Genomic DNA, 21,580 nt, shown 5'->3' on the forward strand with positions numbered 1-21,580 from the left:
CTTTCCTGGGTAACAAGAGTGTCTTTTGTTCTAATGAGATGACTCTGGGTGGGCTCCTGGATGGCTCCTGGATGAGGGCTAGTCACTGGAAAGACCAAGCCATGATTAAAGCTTGGGATTTTCAGCCCTGCTTCCCATTCTCGAGAAGGTTGAAAGGCTGGAAATGGAGTTAATGATTGATCATGTCTACATGATGAAGCCTCCATAAAAATCCTAAAAGTACAGAGTTGGGAGAGCTTCTGAGTTGGTGAATTTGTGGAGTTGCTGGGAAAGTGGCACACCCTGAGAGGGCATAGAAGCTCCATTGCCCTTCCCACATACCTTGCCCCATGCATCTCTTCCATCTGGATGTTCATCTGTATCCTTTATCATATCCTTTAGAATACAGTGGTAAACATAAGTAAATGTTTTCCTGAGTTCTGAGAGCCACTCTAACAAATTAATCGAACCCAAGGCAAGGGTCATTGGAGCTCCGATCTATAGCCAGTTGGTCAGAAGCCCAGGTAACAACTTGGGCTTGTGACTAGAGTCTCAAGTGTGTGTGGGGGGCAGTCTTGTGGGACTGTTCCCATGAACTGTGGGATATAATGCTATCTCCAGGTAGATAGTGTCAGAATTGAGTTGAATTGTAGGACCCCCAGATGGTGTTGCAGAGAATTTCTTGGTGTGGGGAAAAACCTCCACACATTTGGTAACCAGAAGTGTGTGAAGTAAAGTGTTCTGTGTGAAGGTAAAGGAGACACACAGGAAAGAAAGACACAGGACGAGGAAAGAAGTTTAGGTTTTTCTTTTTAGGTTTAATATAATGCAACAATAAAAAGACAAACAACCCAATTAAATGGGCAGAGGACTTTTTATTTCCAAAAAAGATACAAATGGCCAATAAACACATGAAAAGCCACTCAACATCATTAATCATTAATCATTAGGGAAATGCAAATAAAACCGCAATGAGATACCACATCATACTGATTAGGATGACTATAATCCAAAAGAAACAAAGCACGTGATGGCAAGGAGGTGGAGAAATTAGAACCTTCATTCATTCAGTGCTTATGGGAATGGAAAATGGTGCAGCTGCTACGGAAAACAGTTCAGCAGTTCCGCAAAAAGTTAAATGCAGAATTACCATTTGACCCAGTAATTCCACTCCTAGATATAGACCCAAAAAATTGAAAGCAGGGACTCAAGCAGATACTTATACACCAATGTTAACAGCAGCCAAAAGGTGGAAACAACCCAAGTGTCCATCAACAGATGAATGGATAAACAAAACATGGTATATCCATAAAATGGAATATTATTCAGCCATAAAAAGGAATGAAGTACTGATATGTCACAACATGAATGAACCTTAAAAACATTATGCTAAGTGAAATGAGCCAGTCACAAAGGCACAAACATTGTATGATTCCACTTAAATGAAATATCTAGAATGGGCAAAATCATAGACACAGAAAGTACATTAGAGGTTACCAGGGGCTGGGAGAAAGCAGAATGGACAGTTATTAATGGGTTACAGAGTTTCTGTTTGGGCTGATGAAAAAGTTTTGGAAATGGATGGTAGTGATACTTGCACAACATTGTGAATGTAATTAACGCCACTGAATAGTATATGTAAAAATGGTCAAAATGGCAAATTTTATGTTATATATATATATTACCACAATAAAAACTCTTTTGAAATAATTATGCACTGTACCTCAATAGAGAATTTTACTTTCCTCCATTCTGATATTATTGATTACCTTACTGAATTAACCACAGCCATTAAAATCTCTGTAATGTACAGACAATTTTTGTTTTACTCTGATGCTTATCTGAAGACTCTGCTGCAAATTACAAGCCAGAATTTGTGTCTTCAACAAAGGACAGTCTCAGAGCCTCATAGAAAAGAACTGTACCAGGTATTTCAAACCACTGACGTGTCAGAATAGACTCTTGGGTACAGGTTTCTGAGCTGATAGTACATAGGCAACTCTGAGATCATACCAGCACACTTAGGATTTCCAGTTTTCTTTTTTCTTTTTTTCCAGTTTAGAAGCACACAGCTTCACGAAAGCAGATTGCTAACCCAAGATCCAGCAGAACACTAATTATATAGGACTGAATAAATTGATGAGGGAAATTTTACTGTGGTTATTTATTTGGAATATTGTTGATGTTGTTTTAATGGTCTATTTTCTGAATATGTATGAAAATCCTTTCCCTTTCTTTGTAAGTCATTTGTACTGAGAACAATTTAGTAAACACTGCTTCTGTAAACTAAATATTTGAAATATGATTCTCACTCACCTTCTTCCCATCCTACCCCTCCTTCTGAATTCAGAAACTTTTACTAAGTCTCCCTACTTTTCACAGCAATAAAGTTATTTGCATAGGTTCTATAAGAATCTGTCCTCCTTTGTTTTTAAACCAAGATATAAATGGACAAACTGATTGTGCAACCAAGGCCTCACATGGAGTATCATATTTGAGAATGATAGTCATTTAATCAGGTATGATAATATACTTTTAAAGAATAAGGTTGATCTTACCTCAACTTTATGGAGCAAATGTCCACAAATTTCCTCTCAGGGAATTATCCTGGTACCTGACTTGCAGGGTCCCAGTATAAATGTGGTAGGAAGTTCACTTTCCATCAGGTTAGGAACCTTAGAAAAGTTGAGGGACCTTGAGAAGAGATGACTTTCCTCAAATTTATAAGTACTACAGGTGAAATCTGGTAGAGAGAATTTCTTGGCCTTGGTTTCCCAGCTTTGGAATAGCAAAAAATAACAACCCCTCCCACACACGGACAATTCACAGTTTTGTATATATTTGTAAATTCACTTCCTAATTGCCTGTGTGTGTTTTAATTCTCTTTTGAACCAGTTGTAACATCTTACTGGTTCTTTATTAATTAATGAGTTAAATAAAATCTTTCACATGTGTTCAAAAAAATTAAAATAGAAATTAAAACTCCAAAAAGAGAGAAAATGATTTGGAAGACAAGTAAAAGAGATCTAAAACATACATAGGGTCCCCAAAGAAGAAAACCGAAATAATGAAATAAAAACAAATGTTAAAAACAGTTCTGGAAAATTTTCTAGAAAAAGAGGAATACTTGAATTTACATATTGAAAAAGTACACTATGTTCCAGAAGAAGATATTTCCTAGTATAATCTATTCAGCTACCAAATTTTTTTTTTAGTTAATAGATTTTATTTTATTATTTTACTTTAAAATAAAATCCATTTTTAATAACATTTTCTAACCCATCATCCCTGGAGCTATACCCAACGGCCTTTTTTGGGGGGTATATAATTCTTTTTATATGTTGCTGGGTTTTTTCTCCAGCTTCACTGAGATATATTTGACATATAACACTGTGTAAGTTTAAGGTGTACAATGTAATGGTTTGATATATGTGTATACTGCAAAATGAGTGTCACAATAAGTTAACATATCTATCACCTCACATAGTTACTATTTTTCGTGTGTCATGAGAACATTTAAGATTTACTTAAATCTTAACTTTCAAACATACAATCCAGTATTGTTAACTACAGTCACCATGGTGTACATTATGTTTCCAAAACTTATTCATTTTCTAACTGGAAGTGTGTACCCTTTGACCACCATCAGCCATTTCCCCCATCCTCCATCCCCTGGCAACCACCAATCTACTCTGTTTCTATGAGGTCATTTCTTTTTAGATTCCACATATAAGTTAGATCATACAGTATTTGTCTTTCTCTGTCTGACTTATTTCACTTAGCATAATGTCCTCCAGGTTCATCCATGTTGTCACAAATGGCAGGATTTCCTTCTTTTTTAAGGCTAAATATTCCATTGTTTATATATATATACACACATACACCCCGCATTTTTTTAATCCATTCATCCTTTGCTGGACACTTGGATTATTTCCATGTCTTGATTATTGTGAATGATGCTGCAATGAACATGGGGGTGCAGATATCTCTTTGAGATACTGATTTCATTTCCTTAGGATATATACCCAGAAGTGAAATTTTTGGATGATGTAGTAGTTCTATTTTTAATTTTTTGAGGGCCCTCCATACTGTTTTCCAAAGTGGCTGTACGAATTTATATGCCCACTAACAGTGCACAAGGGTTCCCTTTTCTCTGCATCCTCACCAGCATTTGTTGTCTCCTGTCTTTTTGATAATAGCTATTCCTTTCAAGCAGTCTTAGATTCACAGCAAAATTGAGCGGAAGGTACAGACAGTTCATGTATACATCCTATCCTGCCCCCCCCCAAACCTCCCCCACTATTGCCATCCCACACCATAATGGTACATTTGTTATAATCATTGAACCTACAATGACACATTATCTTCACCAAAAGTCCATAGTTTACATTGGGGTTCACTCTTGGTGGTGTACATTCTATGGGTTTTGACAAATACATAATGACATGTATCCACCATTGTAGTATCATACAGAACAGTTTCACTGCCCTAACAATTCTCTGTGTTCTATCTATTCATCCCTCCCTCCCCAACTAACCCCTAGCAAACCATAGTTTTGTCTTTTCTGTAATGTCATATAGCTGGAATCATATAGTATGGAGCCTTTTCAGATTGGCTTCTTTCACTTAGTAATATGTATTTAAGTTCCTTCCATATCTTTTCATGGCTTACTAGCTCATTTTTTCTTAGCTCTGAATGATATTTCATTGTTTGGATATACCATAGTTTATTTATCCATTCACCTACTGAAGGATATCTTGGTTGCTTTCAAGTTTTAGCAATTATGAATAGAGCTTCTATAAACATTCATGTGTAGGTCGTTGCATAGACATAGATTTTCAATTCACTTGGGTGAATACCAAGGATCACAGTTGCTGGATTGTATGGTAAAAGTAAGTTTAGTTTTGTAAGAAACTGCCAAAAAGTGTCTTCCAAAGTGGCTGTACCATTTTGCATCCCCACCAGCAATGAATGAGAGTTCCTGTTGCTCCACATACTCACCACCATTTGGTATTGTCAGTGTTTTGGATTTTTGCCATTCTAATAGATATGTAGTGGTATCTTATTGTTGTTTTAATTCGCAATTCCCTAATGACATAGATAGCCAGCCCTGGTGGTCTAATGGTTAAGATTTGGCGCACTTCCCCCTGTAGCCTGGGTTCATTTCCCAGTCACGGAACCACACTACCTGTTTGTTGGTTGTCATACTGTAGTGGCTGTGTGTTGCTGTGATGCTGAAAGCTATGCCACTGGTATTTCAAATACCAGCAGGGTCACCCATGATGGACAGGTTTCAGCAGAGCTTCCAGACTAAGACAGACTAGGAAGAAGATCTGACCACCCACTTCCAAAAAAATTGGCCATGAAAACCCTATGAATAGCAGCTGAGCACTGTCTGATGTAGTGCCAGAAGGTGAGAGGATGGTGCAAAAAGACCTGGCAGGGTTCCACTCTGCTATACACAAGCTCGCTAGGAGTCAGAATCAACTCGATGGTAATAACAACAAAATGACATAGATAGATAAAGATAGAAATAGATATAGACATATATAGATATGTACAGAGAGAGTCTAGCTGTGTTCCCAGAAAGAAGAAATAGATTTTTTAGTGGATACCTAGCATTCTGACATACTTTTAAAATTAAAGTCCTTGAAGCTATGAATTTCACTCTGAGCACTGCTTTAGCACTTTAGATTCTGTTACGAGGTATTTTCATAACCAAGGGTTTTGTTTCCTGATTCCATTATTAATTTCTAATTTTACTGCATTGTGGTCAAATAATGTTGTCTGTTTTATTTTTTACATCTTGGAATTTATTCAGGTTTTCCTTGTAATCAATTTTGTAAATGTTCAAAGGGCACATGAAAAGAAGATGAGTTTTCTATTTTCAGGTTATAGAGTATATTTCTATTAAATCTTCTATACTAAGTATATTATTTAGGTATTCTCTATCCTTTCTTTTTGTTGTTTTTATTCCTTTAAATGCCTATTATAGATTGAGAGGGATGAATTAAATCTTATGTTTATGTTCTTCCTTATCATTCCTATAGCTTGATACCAAAATCCATCAAAGATACCATATATACACTAAAAGAAAATGACAGACCAATAATTTCTAAATATTATGAAACCAGTTCATCAACATTTTAAAAGCAATAGCACCCCATGACCAAATAGGATCACAGAAATGTATAGATGCAACAATGACAATTTTAGGAAATATATTATTATAATTTAATATATTAATACTTCAAATGAGAAAAACCATATGATTATCTCTATAGAAGCTGAAAAGGCATGTAATTCAATTCAATATCTATTGATTTTTTTAAAAATTCTAACTAAAACAGGAACAGATGGACACAATGTAAAAAAAAGTCTATCTAAACCTAAAGCCAATGCCATCCTTAATGAGGAAACAGTAGTAAGCTACCACATAGCTTCAAAAAGTTTGCTACTATTTTGATTATTTTATGTTAGCAGTATCTGATATTGATTGTGGTGTGGCAGACTATTTAGTTAGAGTTAAAGCTTGATTAAATTAGACATAAATCTAGTGACCTAAGAGCAATAATGTCATATTGAACAATAATGATCCTACTTTTATATTCAATACTACAGTTCTATAAAAAGCAAAGTAAAAAATAGTCTTACTCCAAGTAGTGTGTGATAGAGTCAAAACATAGACATACACTGGGGAAAAATTAGTTTTTAAAGAAGCATTTGACTGGTTATCAAGTACTGCAGTGGCACAAATTTCTGGTGATAAAAGACTGGGTTACTCAGATATGAAACACCCTTCATAACTGTGTTACCGAGCTCCTAGTTCCCACTGTACCTGTTTCTTTCAGGAGATTCCAGATGTCTCTGCATTTATGGATCTGTTCAAGTGCACGATTCAGTAACCTGGTCTATTTGGCAACAATGCAATGAGAAAATTAGCAAGTTAAGCTATTAAAGCAAATTAAATTAAATTTTAATTTTAATTAAGCAAATTAAAATAATCTCATATCATTTTCATTAAAAACAGTTAAAAATAAAATGATAGTTTAAACTAGACATCCTGGAATTTATATAGAAATATTAACCTCTATTCGTACTTTTCCTTTATGTCCCAGGAAAAGGAGGATTAAACAGATAATCTTGAGCATTATCATTTTCTTTAATAATCTAGGACAAAAGAGAAGCACTTCCAGAATGGTGGTGTGAGGAGCTCCATGGACACTCTCCCCAGCAAAACAACCATAAGAGGCGAAAATTATAAAACACGATCATGTAAAGGCTTAGGAAATTGCCAAAAGGGCATATAGCAAATGGGGAAATATCTATTGCAGGAAATTTATGAAGTCTCAGTAAGAACAATGAGCTCATCAACCTCCCCAGCTCAGTGTGATGTAAGCACTACTTTAGGTGGGTGAGGCCAAGAAGATGAGGCTCCCTCTACCCTCAGCTTCCAGGGGATTCCCAGAAGGGGCATGCTGCCAGTACTTCTCATCCCCCTGCCCCAGGTCTGTACTGCAGAAGCTCTATTATAAACAAGCACAACTGAGAGGCTGGAGTTCTTTTCCTCTACCCAGTCCCTATATCAGGCATGGCAAATTGAGAATACTGGGTCTCAATTGCCCTCACCTCAGCTTGCATATAGGATAGAGTTTTCATGCTGGGAGAGGCAGGCCAAGAATGCCAGGGACTACAACTCCCGTCTAGCCCCCAACTCATAGAGCTGGACTGTCATCCTGATAGAAATGGGCCACTGTCCCCACCTCCAGCTCCAAAACAGTGGTATAGAGTTTCTGCTCAGGAGGAGAGGCAGGTCATTAGAAGAGTGAGCTCTGTAGCTCTCCCTAAGGGGACTGACTTTAATTGGAACAGAACTTAGGGAAGTTCAAGTCTAAGTGTACTATAAAAAACCATGGAGATTTTGGTGTTGAGCAATTAAGAGGAGTCTGGTAGCTCAATGATGTCAACAAGCAAAACAGTAGACCAGCTAGAAGTTTACAGAGAGAACCAGGGGAAAAGAAAGCTAAGAAGATACCTACCCCTTCAAAGGGGCCTTACTTTAATTGGATCAGACTGTGGAGCAATTTATGCCAAAGAGCATTTTCAAACACACACACACACACACACATACAGAGCAATCACCTAGTAATTAGTCAAGAATAACATCTGGGTGGGATACCAATAGAAGAAGATCATTCAGCAGTTTAACATGGAGATCTGGGAAAGAGAGTAAAAAATAACCCTGCTAAAACCACTTTCATCCCTCTGCAGGGGAGGGGTCAGGGTAACTGCACAGGCAAACACTGTGATCTCCAAGGAGTGGTATCAGAAGCTGTACATTTCTGTACAGTGGGGAAATGGACTTCACTGAACTAGCCCAGCCAAGTCACTGAACAAATAAACAAGCAAATATTAACAAGAACAAGCCCCAGAGGGGGAATCAGTATCCAAAGATGCTCCAATATATTACCTAAAATGTCTGTTTTTCAACCAAAAATTATGAGGTATGCAAAGCAACAGAAAAGTATGACCCATATGCAGGAAAAGAGCAGGCAACAGGAACTGACTTTGGAAAGGTCCAGATGCTGAATTTAGCAGACACAGATTTCAAAGTAGCTATTTTAAATATGTTCAAACAACTAAAGGAAGCCACCCTTAAGAAAGGTATGATAACAATGTCTCAGCAAATAGAGACTATAAATAAAGAAGGCAGTGGGATAACATATTCAATGTGATGAAATAAGATAACAGTCAACCTAAGAATCTAATATCCAGCAAAACTATCTTTCAGAACTGAAAGCACAGTAAATTCCAAGATAAACAAAAGTTTAGAGAATTTGTTGCTAGCAGAACCGTTTTACAAAAATGCTAAGAGAAGTTCTTCAGGCTGAAAGAAAGTGACACCAGATAGTAATTTGAATCCAAATGAAAAAGCAAAGTGCACTGGTAAAAGTAATTATGCAACTATAAAAGACAACATAAATATGTATTTCTTTTTTCTTCTTTTAACTGTTTATAAAAGCAATTATATACTTAACAGATATCCATAGACCATTCTACCAACCCATGAAGAATACACATTCTTCTCAAGCATACATGGCACTTTCTCCAGGATAGACCATATATGCTAGGCCACAACACAAACTTCAAATAAATTTCTTTTTGGCTAGGAAAGACTAGCCCTAAGCTAACATCTGTTGCCAATCTTCCTCTTTTTTTTTCCTCCCCAAAGCCCCAGTACATAGTTGTAAGTCCTTCTAGTTCTTCCATGAGCCACCACCACAGCACAGCTACTGACAGACGAGTGGTGTAGTTCTGCGCCTAGGAACTGAATCCGGGCCGCTGAAGCAGAGCACGCCAAACGTTAACCACTAGGCCATCAGAGCTGGCTCCAAATAAATTTAAAATAACTTGAAGTCACACAAAATATGTATGCTAACCATAGTGGAATAAGATTAGAAATCAATAAAAGAATAAAATTTGGGAAATTCACAAATATATGGATATTAAACAACAGATTCCTAAATAAACAATGGGTCAAAGAAAAAAATCACAATGAAAATTAGAAAATACTTTCAGATGAATGAAAAGAAAAACACAACATACCAAAATTCAGGGGACACTGTTCAAGCAGTGTGCTATGGTCTGAATGTATCCTCCCCAAATTCATATGTTGAAATCTTAATCCCCAAAGGTGATGGTATTAGTAGGTGGGGACCTTGGGGGGTGCTAAAGTCATAAGGATGGGGCTCTCATGAATGGGATTTGTGCCTTTTATAAGAGGCTCCAGAGAGATCCCTAGCCCTTTCTACCATGTGAGGACACAGCAAGAAGGTGCCGGTTATGAACCGAGAAGAGGGCCCTCACCAAAGTATTCAACCATGCTGGCACCTTGATCTTGGACTTCCAGCCTCTGGAACTGAGAAATAAATTTCTGTTGTTTATAAGCTTACCCAGTCTGTGGTATTTTATTACAGTATCTCAAACAGACTAAGACACAGTGCTTAGTGGGAAATTTATAGCTATAAAAGCTGATTAGAAAAAGAAGAAATAAATCAATAACCTAAACATTCACCTTAAGGAACTGGAAAAAAAAAAGAGCAAACCAAACCTTAAGCAACCAAAAGGAAGAAAATAATAAAGATTAGAGTGGGAATTAATGAAATAGACACTAGAAACATAATAGGGAAAAAAATGAAACCAAAAGTTAGTTCTTGAAAAAAAGCAACAAAACTGATAAACCTTTGCATAAAGTGATTAAGAAAAAAGGAGAGAAGACACAAATGACTAAAATGAGGAGCAAAAGAGTGGGGACCATTAATGACCTTACAGAAATGAAAAGGATGATTATAAGGGAATCCCATGAACAACTGTAAGCCAACAAATTAGATAACTTAGATTGTAATGGACACATTTCTAGAAACATAAACTACTGAAACTGACTCAAAAAGAGATGAAAAATCTGAATAGACTACAAAAAAGAAAGAAAAAAAATTTATACTCTGAAAACTACAAAACATGGTTGGAAGAAATTAAAGACCTAAATAAAAGGAAAAATATTCCATATTCATGGGTTATAAGACTTAATATTGTTAAGATTGCAATTTAGATCTAAATTGATCTAAAGATTCAGTGCAATACCTATCAAAATCTCAGCTGGCTTTTTTGCGTAAATTGACAAGTTGAACCTAACATTCATATGGAAATTCAAGGGATCCAGAATAGCTAAATAATCTTGAAAAAGAAGAACAAAGTTGGAATACTAACACATCCTTCTTTCAAAACTTACTCAAAGCTACAATAATAAAAACAGTGTGGTATTGCCATAGGGATAGACATAGGCATCAATGGAATAGAACTGAGGTTCTAGAAATAAACCTTCTCATTTATGGTCAATTGGTTTTCAATAAGGGTGCCAGGATAATGCAGTGAGAAAAAGTAGTCTTCAACAAATGAACTGGATGTTCAAGTGCAAGAGAATAAAGTTGGACCCCTATCTTATACCATACACAAAAATTAACTCAAAATGGATCACAGACCTAAATGTAAGAACTAAAAATACAAAACTCTTAGGGATGAGCCTTCAGGACCTTGGATTAGGCAATGGTCTTAGACACAACACCAAAAGCACAAGCAACAACAACAAAATAAATAAAATAGGCATCATGAAAATTAAAAATGTTTGTGCTTCCAAGGACAATAGCAAGAAAAGGAAAAGATAACTCACATAATATGAGAGAATAATCGCAAATCCTATCTGATAAGAGTCTAGTATCAAGAATATACAAAGAACTATTAGAACTCAATAATAAAAAGACAAATAACCCTATTAAAAATGGGCAAAAAATCTGAATAGACATTTTCCAAAGGAGATATATAAATGACAAAAAGGACATGAAAAGATGCTCAACATCTTTTGTCATTAGTCATGATGTCATTAGTAATGGCATCATTAGTCATTAGGGAAATGCAAATCAAAACTGCAATGAGATAGCACTTCATATTCACTAGGATGGCCATAATCCAAAGGACATAATAGTGGTGGCAAGGAGGTAGAGAAAGTGGACCCCCTCATCCAGTGATGGTGGGAATATAAAATGGTGCAGCTGCTTTGGAAGACAATCTGGGAGTTCCTGAAATGATTAAACACAGTTACCATATGACCCAGCAATTCTAATCCTACGTATATATTCAAGACAAATAAAAACACATATCCACACAAACTCTGTACATGAATCTTCATCACAGCTTTATTCATAATAGCTGAAAATTGGAAAAACCCAATATCTATCAATGGATGAATGGATAAACAAAATGTGGTATATTCATACAATGGAATATTATTCAGCCATAAAAGGAATGAAGTACTGATCCAAGTTACAACATGGAGAACCTAGAAAACATTGAAAAATTATAAAAAGTCAGTTAGAAAAGACTGTAAATCATATGATGACATTTATATGAAATATCCAGAACGGGCAAATCTATAGAGATAGAAAGTACATTAGTGGTTGCCTAGGACTGGTGGTAGGGATGGGGAGTGACTGAAAATGGGTGAGAGGTTTATTTTTAGAGTGATGAAAATGTTCTAAAATTAGATTATGTTGATAGTTGCACAACTCTGTGAATATGAGGATTAAATTCTATACTTTAAATGGGTGAATTGTAAGGTATGTGAATTATACCTCAATAAGTCTGTTAAAAAATAATCTTAGGGGCTGGCCTGGTGGCACAGTGGTTAAGTGCACACGTTCTGCTTCAGTGGCTGGGGGTTCACTGGTTTGGATCCCGGGTGCAGACATGGCACTGCTCAGCAAGCCATGCTGTGGCAGGCGTCCCACATATAAAGTAGAGGAAGATGGGCACGGATGTTAGCTCAGGGCTAATCGTCCTCAAAACAAACAAACAAAAAAAGCTCAAAAAAAAAAAAACCTAAGATGGGGTCAGGATACTTTCCTGTAAAAGTCCAGACAGCAAATATTTTAGGCTTTGCCAGCCACATAAACTCACTTTCACATATTTTTCTTCGTAATCTTTTACCAATGTAAAAACCATTCTCAACTCTGAGGCTGTAGAAAAACAGGCCGTGTGACTGATTTGGCCAGTTAGCAGTAGTTTATCCAGCCTGATTTAGGAAAAAGATGTGGTTCTTTCATAAATTACAATTACTCTATTTTTTTAAAGCATCCTTCACTTCGCCTAACTCATACTCAGGAGAGTAGAGACAATGTTGATAGGACTATGCAGTCTATATTTCTTCATCATTTACTTATTTGGAAATACTCCAATTTATGAGGATTTAGAGAACAAGGGACAGATATATATATAATAGAATTCAACAAGTCTTCATTAGACAGACAGAGCACCGTGGTCTAATTCATAGAGACTAGAGTTAGATGGTAAAAGGCAGAACTGCATCTTTAATTATCCAAATAGATATCATTTCAAAAGCAAAGAAGATTTTAGAAGGGTTACTAGGTTAGGGAGTTCTTAGGAAACATAAGTTTGTGCAAGAGAAAGAACACAGAAAAACAGAGAACAGTTGTTACAAACAAACACAATAATTGATGATTGTACTTAAACATTTGTGAGGAGTGACATCGGCATCATGGCAGAGTAAGCTTTCCTAGTAATCTCCCCTCTCCACCATACAAGGAAAAAGACATTCACACTCCAACAGAGGACATCCAAACACAACAAAAAAGACGTCTGAGAGACCCATGCAGCCATATGACAGAAGGCAGAGAGGCTGGAGCCCCCCTCAGAGGAGGTGGAACGGGGTAAGAGAAAACTTCATTCCTTCCCCAAAAGACTGGGATCTGGGACTGCGGGCAGCCTCTGAGAGGGAAGGAAGAGGGGAAGGGATGTTTGTTCATGGGAACACCAAAGAGCTCCGAGGGCCATTGCAGCCTAGGAGAAAGACCCTACTGAGGTGAAAGCTAATGCGGGGGTGACCTCATCAAGCCAACACCCCAGGAGAGCAGATGAGGGCAGAGCAAGAAAGCCCCAAGAGCATGTAGAAGAAAGTGCCCCTCTTCCCCACCTGCCCAGTGCTAGCTCCAGTGCCTGAGATCTCGGAGGAACACAGAGGGCTCAGAACATGTGGCTCTTGATCACCACCCAGTGGCGAGAGGCAATAACTGCGACCAAATAAAACCATGATGTGCAAAAACAGAGCCATGTCCTCTAGCAGTATCAAAAATTATGTTAAATCTCCAGACCAGAGAGAAACTGACAAGTACCCAGAAATAAGTCCTGAGGACACAGAAATATGTAACGTAAATGACAGAGAATTGAAAATAGCTATCATCAAAAAACTCAACAAGTTAAAAGAGAATGTAGAGAAACAATTGAACGAGTTCAGGAGCTATGTCACAAAAGAGATTGAAACTATAAAGAAGACTCAATCAGAAATATTGGAGATGAAAGACACAATGGAAGAGATAAAACAAAATATGGATTCCCTGAATGCTCAAGCGGAAATCATAGAGGAGCAAATCAGCATAATCCAGGATAGATATGTTGAAATGCTCCAGATAGAGGAGGAGAGAGAACTAAGACTAAAAAGAAACAAAGAAAATCTCTGAGAAATATCCAACTCAATTAGGAAATGCAACATAAGAATTATAGGTATTCAAGAGGAAGAAGAGAAGGAGAATGAAGCAGAAAGTTTGTTCAAAGAAATCATAGCAGAGAACTTCCCAAACCTAGGGAAGGGGATGGAAATCCATGTGGAAGAGCCTATCAGATCTCCTAAATATGTCAATGTAAAAAGACCTACTGCAAGGCATATAGTAGTGAAACTGGCAAAAGTGAATGACAAAGAAAGAATGCTAAGGGCAGCAAGGCAGAAGAAAATAACCTACAAAGGAACCCCTACCAGGCTTTCAGAAGATTTCTCTGCAGAAACCTTACAGGCTCGGAGAGACTGCAATGACATATTCAAATCATTGAAGGACAAAAACTTTCAGCCAAGAATACTCTATCCAGCAAAGATATCCTTCAGATATGATGGAGAAATAAAAACTTTCCCAGATATACAAAAGCTAAGGTAGTTCATAGCCACGAGGCACCCCCTACAAGAAATCCCAAAGAAGGCCCTCAAACATGAAAAAAAAGAGAGAAACTGGTCACAAAGCACAGAGTAAGGAGATAAATAGGTAGCCCAAATCAGAAAATTGTAGCTAAATATCAGAACAGGTTAGCAAATACTCAAGAATGGCATTAAAGATACAGGGAAGGAAAATGCCAAAAACAAAGATAAGCTTGTCATTTTAATCACAAACTCACAACACAAGATGGAATACGATGTGAGAAAAACAACTTAGGAGGGGAGGAGGAAAGGGACTGAATTGGTTTAGTCTAAGGAAATAAGAGGTCATCAGAAAATGGACTATCTTATCTACGAGATTTTGAATACAAACCTCATGGTAACCACTAAACAAAAAAGCAGAACACAAACACAAATAATAAATAAGAAGAAAACAAACACAACGTAAAACACTACATAACTCAATTGGTAGACCAAAAAACACAGGAGGAGAAACAAGAAAATGCAGGAGAACCAGAAAAGAAGTGATAAAATGGCAGCATTAAGTCTCATATATTGATAATCACCCTAAACGTAAATGGATTAAATTCTCCAATAAAAAGATGCAGAGTGGTGAGATGGATTAGAGAACAAGACCCAACAATATGTTGCCTCCAGAAAACACATCTCAGCTCCAATGACAAACATGGGCTCAGAGTAAAGGGATGGAAGACGATATTCCAAGCTAATGGCAAACAAAAGAAAGCAGGTATTGCAATACTTAGACAAAGTAGACTTCAATATAAGACAGGTAAAGAGAGAAGAAGACAGGCAGTATATAATGATCAAAGGGACATTCCACCAAGAAGACATAACACTTATAAATATCTATGCACCCAACACAGGAGCACCAAAGTACATAAAGCAACTATTAACAAATCTAAAAGAAGACATTAATAATAACACAATAATAGTAGGGGACCTCAACACTCCACTCACATCACTGGATAGATCATGGAGACAGAAAATCAACAAGGAAACAGGGGAATTAAATGAAAAGCTAGACCAGGTGGACTTAACAGACATATATAGAACACTCCATACAAAAACAGCAGAATACACATTCTTCTCAAGAGCGCATGGAACATTCTCAAGGGTACACCACATGTTTGGAAACAAGGCAAGCCTCAGTAAGTTTAAGAAAACTGAAATAACAACAAGCATATTTTCCAATCACAATGCCATGAAGCTGGAAATTAATTACAAGAAAAAAGCTGAGAAAGGGACAAAGATGTGGAGACTAAACAACAGGCTACTGAACAACCAATGGATCACTGAAGAAATTAAAGGAGAAATCAAAAAATATCTGGAGAAAAATGAAAATGAAAACATGCCGTACCAACTCATATGGAATGAAGCAAAAGCCATAGTAAGAGGGAAATTCATCGCAGTACAAGCTCACCTTAACAAATAAGAAAAATCCCAAATAAGCAATCTCAAACTACACCTAACTGAATTAGAAAAAGAAGAACAAAGCCTAAAGTCAGAAGAAGGAGAGAAATAATAAAAATCAGAACAGAAACAAATGCTATTGAAACAAAAAAGGCAATAGAATGGATCAATGAAACACAGAGCTGGTTCTTTGAGGAGATAAAGAAAATTGACAAACCCCTAGCCAGACTTACAAATAAAAAAAGAGAGAAAGCTCAGGTAAATAAAATTAGAAATGAAAGAGGAGAAATAACAATGGATACCACAGAGATACAATGGATTATAAGAGAATACTACAAAAAGCTATGTCAACAAAATGAACAATCTAGAGGAAATGGATAAATTCTTAGACTCTTACAAACTCCCAAAGCTGAACCAAGAAGAAATAGATAATCTGAATAGACCAATCACAAGTAAAGAGATGGAAACAGTAATCAAAAGCATCCCCAACAATAAAAGCCCAGGACCAAATGGCTTCCCTGGAGAATTCTACCAAACTTTCGGAGACGACTTAATACCTATCCTTCTCAAGCTATTCCAAAAAATTAGGGAAGATGGAACACTTCCTAACACATTCTATGAGGCCAACATCATTCTGACACCAAAGCCTGACAAGGACAACACACAAAAGGAAAACTACAGGCCAATATCACTGATGAACATAGATGCAAAAATCCTCAACAAAATTTTGGCAACCCAAATACAGCAATACATCAAAAAGATCATACATCATGATCAAGTGGGATTTAAACCAGGGACACAGGGATGGTTCAACATCCCCAAATCAATCAGCGTGATACACCACATCAACCAACTGAGGAATAAAAACCACATGATCATCTCAATAGATGCAGAGAAAGCATTTGACAAGATCCAACAGCCATTTATGATACAAACTCAACAAAATGGGGATAGAAGGAAATTACCTCAACATAATAAAGGCCACATAAGACAAACCCACAGCCAACATCATACTCAATGGGCAAAAACTGAACACCAACCCTCTGAGAACAGGAACAAGACAAGGAGGCCCACTTTCACCACTCTTGTTCAACATAGTACTGGAGGTTTCAGCCAGAGCAATTAGGTAAGAGGTGGAATAAAAGGAATCCAAATAGGCAGTGAAGAAGTGAAACTCTTGCTGTTGGCACATGACATGATATACAGAAAACCCTAAAGAATCCATCAGAAAGCTATTAGAAATAAGTAACAACTACAGTAAAGTTGCAGGGTACAAAATCAACTTATAAAAATCAGTCGCATTTCCATACTCTAATAATGAACTTACAAAAAGAGAACTCAAACATACAATTCCATTTATAATTGCAACAAAAAGAATAAAGTATCTAGGAATAAATTTAACCAAGGAGGTGAAGGACTTATACAATGAAAACTATAAGACATTATTGAAAGAAATAGATAATGACATAAAGAGATGGAAAGAGAGTCCATGCACATGGATTGGAAGAATAAACATAGTTAAAATGTCCATACTACCCAAGCAATCCATAGATTCAATGCAATCCCAATCAGAATCCCAATGACATTCTTCATGGAAATAGAGCAAATCCCAAAATTCATATTGGGCCACCAAAGACCCCGAATTGCTAAAGCCATCCTGAGAAAAAAGAACAAAGTTGGAGGCATCATAATCCCTGACTTCAATATGTACTACAAAGCCATAGTTATCAAAACAGCATGGTACTGGTACAAAAACAGGCACACAGATCAGTGGAACAGAATTGACAGCCCAGAAGTAAAACCACACATCCACGGACAGCTAATCTTTGGCAAAGGTGCCAAGAACATAAAATGGAGAAAAAATAGTCTCTTCAATACATGGTGTTAGGAAAACTGGACAGCTACATGCAAAAGAATGAAACTAGACCATTATCTCACACCATACACAAAAATAAACTCAAAATGGATCAAAGACTTGGACATAAGTCCTGAAACCATAAAACTCCTGGAAGATAATATAGGTAGTACACTCTTTGACAGCGAAATTAAAAGGATCTTTTCGAATACCATGTCTACTCGGACAAGGGAAACAAAAGAAAACATAAACAAGTTGGTGTTCCTCAGACTAAAGAGGTTCTGCAAGGCAAAAGAAACTAGGATCAAAACAAAAAGACAACCCACTAAGTGGAAGAAAGTATTTGCAAATCATATATTCGACAAGGGGTTAATCTCCATAATATATAAGGAACTCACACAATTGAACTACAAAAAAACAAACAGCCTGATCAAAAAATGGACAGAGGATATCAACAGACATTTTTACAAAGAAGATATACAGAGGGCCAATAAACACATGAAAAGATGTTCAACATCACTAATCATCAGGGAAAGACAAATCAAAACTACACTAAGATACCACCTTAAACCTGTTAAAATGGCTATAATCACTAAGACTAAAAATAACAAATGTTGGAGAGGGTGTGGAGAGAAGGGAACCCTCATACATTGCTGGTGGGAATGCAAACTGGTGCAGCCATTATGGAAAACAGTTTGGAGATTCCTTAAAAAAATAAAAATAGAAATATCATATGACCCAGGTATCTCACTACTGGGTATCTACCGAAATAACTTGAAATCAACAATCCAAAGTAACATATGCACTCCTATGTTCACTGCAGCACTATTCACAAGAGCCAAGACATGGAAGCAATCCAAGTGCCCATCGACCGACAATTGGATAAAGAAGATGTGGTATATATTTACAATGGAATATTACTCAGGCACAAGAAAAGACAAAATCATCCCATTTGCAACAACATGGATGGACCTGGAGGGAATTATGCTAAGTGAAATAAGATAGACTGAGAAAGACAAACACATATGATTTCACTCATATTTGGAATATAAACAAACACAGGGACAAAGAAAACAGTTCAGGGGAAGGGTGTGGGGGGTGGGCACAGCGGTTGAAGGGGAGCACTCACGTGGTGATAGTCAAGAAATAATTTACAACTGAAATTTCACAATGATGTAAACTATTATGAACTCAGTAAAAAATAAGCAAAAAAACAAAAACAAAAAAAACCCAGACTTATATAGTGAAAAAAAAGAGCTTTCTGAGCTGAGAAAAAGATGAAACCAAACAAAAACAAACATTTTGTGAAACTTACCTCACATCAATTTGATCTCTATTCACTGAGATATAAAATTTAACAAAGTCAGGACTACCAACTTAAAAAGGATAACTTTTAAAAAGTTAAAAGCACTATGTAAAAACAAGATGTTATTACTATTTTTTAGTAAAGCAAAGGACCCTATTGAGAATAAAATTACATTTAGCCGTACTTGGTAAGAAGCAAAATGGTTGTTTTTGGTTTTGCTCTGGGGCACACAGATTCTTTTCTCATCTTCTTTTACAATGAAAAGATTCCTAAAATGAGGCCCCTTTACTCCTCAAGGACAAGGACTTTGTCTTCTTTATCCCCAGTACCTAGCAGAGAGCTTGGTACTCAAATGTTTGTTGAACTCAACAAGGGATGAGAAAGGAAGGGAAATATGTTGGTAGAGATCTGGTGAGAGTTGTTCCAGATCTGAAGGATCATATGAAAGGAGAGATTAACAGAAGGAAGAAAATAAACAGCAAGATGAATTTTACACCAATTAGAAAGAAGTGAAGCTGGCAAGTATGGGAAACTGGCAAGTTTTCTTCATCTAGATAAGAGGAAAAAAGCAGAGAGATCTAGATCTTAAAATCATGCAAATGACTGTGGTCCAATTTGGAGAGAATTTTCTTAGCCTGAAAGAAGGAAGGCAAAGAATTAAAGACAGCCAAAACTCTGGTGTTTGGGAGACTGAGATGTTGATGTTGGTATCTTCTAAAAGGGGTAAGGTTTAAGACACCGAGAGTGGAATTCAGGCAAGGGTAGGAATTTTGCCTTCTTATTAAAATTGAGTTGATAAAATATTTAAGGATGTGGGCCAAAGAAAGCAAATGCAATTGAGCGAAGAAAAACAAGCCAAGTAAATAATTTTAGATGGCTATCAAAGCTGTGGAAGTAGGTGAGTTCTTCCTTAGAAAATGTGTGAAAGGAAACAAAAATAGAGAAAATACTCCTATGGACTACGTATGGTAACAGGGAGACGATGGAGATAAGGAATATTTAAAAACAGATTCGGAAAGAGTGGTCCATGGGCAGGGGCATTTTAAAAGAAGAGATATTTAATCTTTTTAAAAGAAGAGGCCAAGCAAAATGTAACATTTCCTTAGGAAGGAATTAGCTATTATAAGTCTTTGAAATCAAGATGCGGCTGGAATGGAGGGAAAGGATTCTCTAAAGAGAATCAAAAAGAACTGCATCGGGGAAGGCAAACATACCAAATAGCATGGTGAACTCTTGTGTTTTCTTTGAAGATGGCACATTACCTGTTGAAAAGTTGTTGAAGCTTTTCTCCCTTGCTCTAGATCAACTGCAGCTGCCATAAGTAAACATGTTTTCTGTGCAATCAGAATGACTTGATCAGAAGGACAAAACTGGGACAGCTGATAAGAAATAACCAAAATATCACTGAATAGTGAGAATTCTGCCAGGTGAACATAAACAATCAGAATGAAAATCAGCAACATCCTGCCTGAATGAGAAGATTCAGCTGGAAAAGCACATCTCACTTTAAAAATGACATAGAGTAGAACATTGATTTACGGTTTTAATTTTATATTACTTCATTGTCTTTTAGCACCTTTCCAGAGATAAAAAGCTTCATTTTGTCACAATTCTTGTATCTTTCTCAGTGACAAGTACTGTCATTTGGCCCTGTATTTCTATCCAGTGATTTACTTCTTGGTTTATGTTGTAATTTCTAAGTGATTTTTCCTTAGCAAACAGATCTCTTCTTTGCACTGAATACAGCTGAAATTAGTATATATATATTGTCATGGTTGAAAGAAACAATGTCAAAGTTTGACAGACATTACACATAACCTCATCATTAAACTTTGTCCTCTAGCTTTAGAAAAAAACCTCCAAGCTTTGTACTACAATAAAACTCTAGGCCGCTTGGGATTCTTACATGGAATCTTACTAGAGCTATCACAAATGTCAAAAACAAAACTAATTTATTTCACCTAATTAAAATGGCAATTATACCTGAACTGTCAAAGACTATTTCTTTCTTTCTTTCTTTTCTCTTTTTTTTTTTTTTGAGGAAGATTAGCCCTGAGCTAACATCTGCCACCAATCCTCCTCTTTCTGCTGAGGAAGACTGGCCCTGAGCTAACATCTGTGCCCATCTTCCTCTATTTTATATGTGGGATGCCTGCCAGAGCATGGCTTGATAAACGGTGCATAGGTCTGCGCCCAGGATCCGGACCTGCAAACCCCAGGCCGCCGAAGCCGAGTGAGTGAACTTAACTGCTAAGCCACCAGGCCAGCCCCTCAAAGACTATTTCTTAATCTCTCAAAATGTTTAGTGGTCATAATCATCACCATCATTGAATTAATAGCATTTCAAGACACCCAATCTCTCTAGGTCTCAGGTTATTCATATATAAAATGAGGGAGCTGTGTTAGATTGTCTCTGTACTTCTTTCCAGTTCTAAAACTCTCAACATTTAATCTATTT

At 36.8% G+C, this 21,580-nt stretch overlaps 1 protein-coding gene across 3 annotated transcripts in view; it reads right to left on the reverse strand.

The window, feature by feature from the left end:
- TEX11 (testis expressed 11) overlaps positions 1–21,580 on the reverse strand; it is a 364,622-nt gene that overhangs the window by 44,957 nt on the left and 298,085 nt on the right. For all 3 annotated transcript variants that reach the window (XR_011535861.1, XM_070604036.1, XM_070604035.1), the window contains exons 24-25: positions 20,385–20,501; positions 6,818–6,890 (exon numbers count right to left, since the gene is read on the reverse strand). Coding sequence is in view for 2 of the 3 variants with exons in the window: in XM_070604036.1 (XP_070460137.1) it covers positions 6,818–6,890; positions 20,385–20,501 (190 nt within the window). In the remaining variant the exon portion in view is untranslated. The remainder of the gene's footprint in view (positions 1–6,817; positions 6,891–20,384; positions 20,502–21,580) is intronic.

The sequence above is a fragment of the Equus przewalskii genome, chromosome X (genome assembly GCF_037783145.1).
Source record: "Equus przewalskii isolate Varuska chromosome X, EquPr2, whole genome shotgun sequence".
Taxonomy (NCBI): Eukaryota; Metazoa; Chordata; class Mammalia; order Perissodactyla; family Equidae; genus Equus; species Equus przewalskii.